This window comes from Pinus tabuliformis, chromosome 2_2 (genome assembly GCF_031772625.1).
Source record: "Pinus tabuliformis cultivar Carrire ecotype Pingquan chromosome 2_2, CPIR1, whole genome shotgun sequence".
Lineage (NCBI taxonomy): Eukaryota > Viridiplantae > Streptophyta > Pinopsida > Pinales > Pinaceae > Pinus > Pinus tabuliformis.
Genome location: NC_142300.1, coordinates 1,211,109,473 through 1,211,117,448, shown reverse-complemented (window position 1 = coordinate 1,211,117,448; position 7,976 = coordinate 1,211,109,473). Strand labels below are relative to the sequence as shown.

General features: G+C 40.3%; 1 protein-coding gene across 1 annotated transcript; it reads right to left on the bottom strand.

Annotated features, from left to right (window-relative positions):
- Nucleotides 1-289: 289 nt before the first annotated feature.
- LOC149197835 (uncharacterized) lies at nucleotides 290-640 on the bottom strand. Its single transcript, XM_089408827.1, has one exon. The coding sequence runs from the start codon at nucleotides 638-640 to the stop codon at nucleotides 290-292; it is 351 nt and encodes a 116-aa protein (XP_089264953.1).
- Nucleotides 641-7,976: the final 7,336 nt, after the last annotated feature.

Below are 7,976 nucleotides of genomic sequence, written 5' to 3'. Positions count from 1 at the left end.
GTCGTCCTTCCTCTTCCATTTATCCCGACTTCCCACACTCCCTCTAGATCTTTCCCTAATGATGCCTCGGTTCTCTCTACTTCCCCGTTAGGTGGCCCTTGCCCCATCATCTGCCCTGCTTCATCACTTATGTCTCTCCTGTCCTTTCTTACGGATATGCTGTCCATTCCTACCCGCTACAATCTTTCCCGCAACTGTTACGTCCTATATGATTCTATCCATTTGCCTCAATATTTCCATTACCACCCTTATCGTCATCCAGTAATTACTGTAATCTGTCGCGCTCCTCCTATAGCAACATATCTATTCCTTCATAGTCAATCGACTTTCCTCTATTCCGACTACCCCAATTCGCCAACCAGTCAGCTGGTTTGTTGCCCGAGCGCCTCACATAGGAAGGGATGAGATAGTCTATTTTGGTCAGGAGTTTCCCTATTTCACCGATGAGCCACGCCGTGCGCCAACTCTTACTGATTTTTTCCACTGTTGTTTGCTGTTGTAATTGCCTTACCATGTCCACCACCAATTTAGAGTCTCCCTCAATTTGGAGACTCTTAATTTTTACCTGTATCGCAATTTCCAGGCCCCGCTTCAGAGCATGCAGTTCCGCTTCATTATTTGTCGCCTCCCCGCAGTCCATTGCAAATATTCTCAGGGTGTTACCATAGTCATTTCTAAAGACTCCCCCGATACCTGCTTCTCCCGGGTTGTGTTTGGCAGCCCCGTCGAAATTGAGTTTTGTGAATCCCTATGGGGGCTGTCTGAACTTTGTTATTTCTACCACTTCTCTGACTTGGGCTTTTCTTTGGGCAATCCCGCTTACCATACTCTAGTTTACCTCTAATCTCTTCAGGATTTTCTCCTCCAGTGGCGACACCTGCCAGTCCTCGTCTTTCCAACTCTCCATTAAAATTGTTTCTCTCATATTTCTGAGGGTTTGCTCCCATATGTCTGCTGGAGCTCGGTTTTCTGCCTTGAAAATGACACTATTCCGTGCCTTCCATATGTTCCAGATCAAGAACCCAGCGGAGAGCAGCCATGCACGATTAATCACCGGATTTTGGTAAGGTTTCCTCGGCCAGTTTTCTATGGAATTAATGATGTTTTGATAATTTCTATGACAGCGCTCAAACAGTTTGCCATGGCTTTCCCATAGGATGTTGCTGACTATGCACCGGTTCATCAGGTGCTCCATAGTCTCCTCCTGTGAATTACAGAGCGCGCAATGAGATGGTCCTTGCCGCCCCTTCCTCTGTATCTGGTCCCAGGTAAGCGCCCTTCCATGTAGCATAGTCCAGACAAAGAAAGACACTTTCGGCCAATGTTTAATTTTCCATAGATTTTTCCATTTTTTTGTCTCTACCTGTTGATTCTGGTTAACTGTATGATAATATCCTTCTGATATTGAGAAAGTGCCTTAAATTCGGGTGCCCCATCTTAGAATATCTGACCCAGTTTTCCTCGCCAGTTTTAGAGAAGCCATCTCTTTGTAATAATCTTGCCATCTGTCTATGTCAGGGGCCCCTTCCCAGTCTTCTTTCTGCTTCCAGTTACACCAATATCCTCCTACCCCTGGTTTCCAGAATTTGCCTACAACCTTCCCCTCTATCTGGGACGTGAATTCATGGATGTCTTGGAGGTTTTCTTTGAGGATGATCCTTTCACGTTGCTGCCGTGATTCCTCTCAAAACCTGGCTTTATCTCCAGCTCTTATCTCCCAAAAACTATACTCTCTTATCAATTATTTGTTACCCCTTTGCCAGGTTCCAAATTGCGAAGCCTCTAACCTCTGTCTGGCTTCTCATTTTGTCTTCAAGTTCCCCTGTTTCCTCATATTTCCTTTCCCATATCACTTTCCACAGATCTTGGCCACCCTGGGACCACCTCCACCAAAGCTTCGCCCCCATCACTTGGTTAAGAACGAAGGGGTCCCTTAATCCTAAACCTCCGTCTTTGGTTAGCCTCCTAAGCCATGCCCACGAAATTAGGGCCCATTTCCTAGTCTTGCTGGTTCCCTGCCAAAGAAATTTCTTAAACATGGCGACCATCTTTTAACTAATGGACTTGGGGATAGCTTGACACGAAATCTGGTAGATTGGGATTGCCTGCAAAACAGCTTTTAATAGAATTAGTCGGCCAGGGGCATTCAACGATCGAAAGGTCCAATTTTCCATCTTGTTCCTTATTTTTTTAATTAAGGTTCCCAGTTAACGACCCTATATTGATTCTCATTCAACATAATGCCCAGGTATTTTGTCGGGAAGGTTCAAATTCTGAACCCCATGGTGCGCGCCAAGAATCTTTGGATCGCAAGCGGTGTGTTAAAGAAGAAAAACTCAGTTTTCTTATTATTAATCTCTATCTCGGAAGCTTGATTAAATGCAGATAAAGTTTTAACAATCTTCTGGGCCTCCTTGAGCGTGGCCTAGCCATATAACATGACATCGTCCACGAATTGTTGGTGCGAGACAGGGAGATCATTCCCACATATTCGTAGCCCCTTTATCTGATCCCTGGCGACTTGGGCTTTGACCAGCCTACCCAGACCTTCCGCGGCAAAGATAAACAGGAAAGGAGACAAGGGATCTCCCTGCCTTAATCTGCGTGATGGGTTGAAGGCTTCAGAGGGGGTACCATTCAATAATACTGACATTACTGGGGTACTTACCATTGACAGGATCCAATTTACCCATCTTTGATCAAATCCATGGGCCTTGAGTATGCTTTCTAGGAATCTCCAGCTAATGCGGTCGTACGCCTTCACCAAGTCTAATTTGATTAGCATACTTGGGTTTCTAGAATTTTTTAGGGAATGAATCACTTCCTGGGCCACTATGATTCCGTCTGTTATCTGCCTTCCTTTGACGAACCCTGTTTGTTCTTACGCTGTGAGCTCTGGTAGAATCGGCTGAGTCTATTTACCATAATTGAAGCTAGGATTTTATATACCACGTTACACAGGGATATGGGCCTAAATCCCTGCGGTTCGTCCGAACTGTCGTTCTTAGGGATCAATGCCAAGAGAGTGGCATTCAGTCCCTGGTGCATTCTTTTAGAACGCCTTGATTCCTCCACCAAGTCTAGCAAGTCGTTTCCTATAAAACTCCAGGCTGCTTGGTAGAACTCTATGGTAAAGCCATCGGGGCCCGGCGCCTTATTCTTTGCCATTTTGTTAACCACTTCCTCTAATTCATCCTTGGAGATTACCCTGAGCAGAGCCATGTTTTGTTCTCTGGTAACTTTCTTAGGGATATGTTGGCAGACCCTTTCTATGTCCTCTATTCTGTTAATGTTTGGTTCTGTTAGGACTCCTTTGAAATGCTCCACCAGGAGCCATTCCATATCTTTCTGCTTCATCACTCTGTTTCCTTGACTGTCTTTCAAGGAAAAGATTATGTTGTGATGACGGTGATTCAACATCGCTTTGTGGAAGAATTTGGAATTCTTTTCTCCCTCTCTTAGCCATTGGACACGGGATTTCTGTTTCCACAGAATTTCTTCCTGTTTTCATCTTTCCTCCAGTTGATTGATTACCCTGCCTTCCTCCTCAACTACCTCCTCATTCCTTCCATCTATAATGATTTGTTGTTGTATTTCTTCTAGTCTAGTCTGGAGTTTACCTTTCTCCTGTTGTATATTGCCGAATTCTTCCCTATTCCGTTTCTTGATTTTGCTCTTTATTTCCTTAAGTCTGAGTTGGAACGAATGCCTTTGTTCCATCCTTTCGTTCCCATCTTACTCTCCTGCCACCAGTTCTTTACTTTGTCCAAGAAATCTGGGGCTCTGAGCCAAAAGGATTCAAAACGAAAGGGTCTCTTTTTATTCTGATCATTCAAAGCTATTTCTAGCTTGATTGGCCAGTGATCGGACCCTATAGAGGGTAGGATAGAGGCTTCATAGAAGATATCCAACCCTATTATGTACTCCGAGACTAGGAATCTATCTAGTCTTGACGCGATTTGTTTGGCCCCCCCTCTTCTATTGTTCCAGGTGAATTTCCCATTTATAGTGGGAATATCTACCAACCTTAATTCTGTTTGGACATCTCTGAATCTTTCCATCTCCGGATCTTCTCTACTTATTCCTCCTTTTTTCTCTTCTCTTGACGTTATCAGGTTAAAGTCCCCTGTGATAATCCATCTCTGTTCCTGGTGCATGTTTTTAATTTTTTCTAAATGGGTCAAGAATAGGCCTCTATCAGCCTGGGTATGGGGCCTATAGACGGCCGACACCACCACCCATTCACTTTCCCAATGAGTCTGAATCTTCCAGTCAGGATTCTTGGCATTCTTATCCACCAATCTGATAGGACTTCTGCTGGATTCCAAATAACTGCGATCCCACCTGCACTTCCTTTGGCATCAATGGTAACTTGTTCATATCGTGGAGTTATTTTGTTAAGAATTTCCTCCATCTTTGACCTGAAATTTTAGTTTCTTGAATAAGCATGATTTGGGGTTTGTCCTTCCTCAGTCTTGCCGCTAAATTTCTTTGTTTCCCTCTGCTGTTTAGGCCTCTAATATTCCACGATCATAATCATTGATTAATTTGGGATAGGTTTTGGAACACCGCTGACAGTGGTACCACTCTCCCTGTATTCACCAACATTTCTCCTATTAATTGGATGGAATCCTTAAGACTTTTCCTTCCTTTTTTCCCCCCTTTCCTTGGCCTAGCTGATCTGTTATGCTTTCCTTCTGGCTCTCTTGATATTCTACTGGCGTAGCTTTACCTTTTTCCAGTTTAGCCTTATACTGTTGAAAGGTTTCCGCATACAACCTCTTTTGATCTTCCGGGATAAACCTCTCATCCAAGTTCCTCCACTCATTTAGTAGTTTTCTTAGGACTTCTTCCTCTTGGCTTAAATCTTCCCGGTTTGTTTCCAAGTCCATCTCCATCTGTTCTGTTGGTTCTTCCTGTTCCTTACCTTTGTCCATGGTCTCGCTTGGGGCTTTCCTTTTTGTGTGGATTCTTTCACTACTCGCGCTATTGTCTGACTCCTTATCCTCTTGATTTTCCATAGTTTGGTCCTCCTCTTCGCCCTCCTCCTGTAATATTTGAAAGCTGTTTGATTTCTCTGGGGTTGATTGTTTTTCCTTCCTATCTTCCCTAGGGATTTCTTTGTTCATTTTCCGTTTGCTTTTCATCTCTTGGAATCCTTCTTGGTCCACTGGCCCTCTCTTTTGCAAGTTACTTTTCCTTTCTTCTTCTTCCCGTGTAATAGGAAATTCCTTAGCCAAATGGCCATGTTCATGGCACCTACAAAATCTAAATGGTATGTGCTCGTAGTCTAAGTTTTGCTGCCAAACTTCTTCATGATACTCTATTTCCACCGAGTCTGGGATGGGATTTGCTAAGTTCATATAGACACATATCCTAGCGAACGAGGTGTACCTTCCCTTCTTCGTGGATTCTGCTATTTTCACAAAACTTCCTATTGAGTTTCCTATCCCCTCCAATATTTCCAGATCCCAGAAATCTATAGGTAGCCCAAATAATTGAACCCAGACTGGCGCTGCTAGAAATTTTTCCCTATCAGGGTTGTAGCATTCCTCCCAATAACGCATAAACAGACCAGCATTATAATATAAATAGGGGACATTTTCAAAAACTTTTTCCTTATCTTTTAGGTTTGAGAAGATTATCGTGAAAAATCTCTTCGCTCCCAACTTGAGCTCAATGTGGACTTGGGGCTGCCATTTTTGCTGGATCCACTTGGTAAGTTCTTTTTCTGATGACTAGACTCCCACGAACTTGTAGATAAGGGCATGATCCTTCATATAACTTCTGTACCCTTCGAGTTTATTTGATGGAATCACGAACCTAGGTCTCTCCTCTACACATGGCAGGCATCTGCCCCTTCGGCCAACCTGCCAGGTTGCTCCCAGCACCGGTCCAACGCTCTGTTTCTCCTTTGTCGCCTGACTGTTCTGACCGTCTCCTGTCACGGTATCCCTATAGGAGGGGATCTCTCCCCTCCTGACGTCTTCTGTCATGCCTTTTGTCTCTCAGATGTCAGCCTTTTCTTCTGCTAAATCCCTCTGGTGTCTGCACCTTGGCCGAACCTTCTCTCCTCCCGAGGGTTTTACCGCCTTGCCGCCATTGGGTTTTTGGTTGCAGAGCGATCGTCTCTTGACCTATTATAACATTAAGTGGAATTCAGGTTAATTATTATTTTAATAATTTAATAAAATTAAAGTAATAAAATCCATTTTAATAAAGAAAAATAAATTTAAAAACTCTAAGGTAGCAAAACCCACTTTAATAACTTTAATAGAGAAGCAAATTTTAAAAAGCTAACTATAAGGATTAAGAGGCAAGTTAAAATCTTTTCCTATGAAGAGAAATGAGTTTCATTCTTATTGTAATAGTGTATATTTAATAACACTATAATAATGAAAGAGTATAATAGCTAATATGGCATAGTAGAGAAGAGTAATGGAAGAAGATCTAGTTGTTCCAAGTAGTGAGAAGAATTATCCAAGAAGCTATAGATATGCTCTAAGCTCCAAATAAAGGATACGATCTAGTTGTTAAAGAATGAGAATGATTTACCTAGAAGTTGTGGTTATTCTCTATCTTTGTTATTGTGGTTATGCTCCATCTTTAATTAATATTACATAAATTTCTATGTTTAAATGTTTTCTTCAAAATATAAATTTCACCATTTAATAAGAGGTTTCCTTAATTTTAACCTTGTGAATATTTGTTTAAAAATGCTTTCTATGTAAAATATAAATGTCACCTCAACAAACATACTTGGTGAAAGTAGAACAAACTAATAGACATTGTAAAAAAGAAAGTAGCTTTAGTGAAGTAAGTTGGTGCCCACAAATTATTGCAGCAGTGGGGATTAGTGTCTGGTGTAGTCTCCATTGAGATTGAAGTTTGGATGCTTTGCTAACAACACTTTGAATCTCACATGGATCAATGGTATAATGAGAATTAAGCTCGGTTGCTTAGTCTAATTCCTACTAATATATGTTACAAATTTATAATATTTATAATATGAAAACAAACTTTTAAATATAGTTAAATGAAATAGTGCTTTATAATTTCATCACAAGCATAGTAAAAATACAAAAATTATAGGAAAATTTAAAAGTTTATATCAACAACCTAAAAAGATTATGCATGCATTAAATAATATGACATATGACAACCAAATAACATGCAACACATGTCTCACTATTTAAAAACAATATTCAAAAAAGATAAAGAATTATGTGCTAAATATGAAAGAGTTGAGACATTGATTTTGATCAAATATGAGTGTAGAACTAGCTTTTGTTTCAATTTTTGTGAAAATTTGGGCCAGAAAATGACTTTAGAAGCCAAACATTTTAAATATACATATAAATGCAACTAAGTGCCATGAAAGAAGTAAGGTAATAAAAATGTTTGGTTTGGACCCTTTTAATAAGATCATCTCAATCAAAACTCTGTAAACAATGCACTAATTAGCACTGAAAATAATCACATCTTCTAAAAAGGACAAGAAGTTGTAGTAAAAATAAAACAACCTTATAGGCACACACAAAAAATGATGTAATCATTCCTTCCTTATCACTCTTCAAGAAATTATTATTGTCAACAAGACAATGAGGCTCATTACTCATAAAAGTAGCTATATGGATAGATGTTAATTTTCCAATATTCTATGTTGTTACAATCACTTTAGCCTAATTCTACATATTTAATTAGAAAACTTTCAACACAAATTAATCTTCCAACAATCAATAGTAACTGTAGATAGAACAGTAAATTCAGTAGACAGTATAAGACAATCAAGAGAAATAAGAGACATAAAGATTTGGTCAAAGACCAATGAAAAACCCACAACGAGGAAAACCCTTTCAAATTCTTCTTCTTATTAGATTTCCATAAAATGTTCAGCAAAGAGAGTACAATGTTCCAATTCAACAATCAAAATAATATCCAACAAAAACAACCAAGCAATATCCAAGAGATGAGTC

Bases quoted from the DNA above. Each gene is read 5' to 3' on its own strand.
- LOC149197835 (XM_089408827.1), bottom strand. From the start codon at position 640: ATGGACTGCGGGGAGGCGACAAATAATGAAGCGGAACTGCATGCTCTG.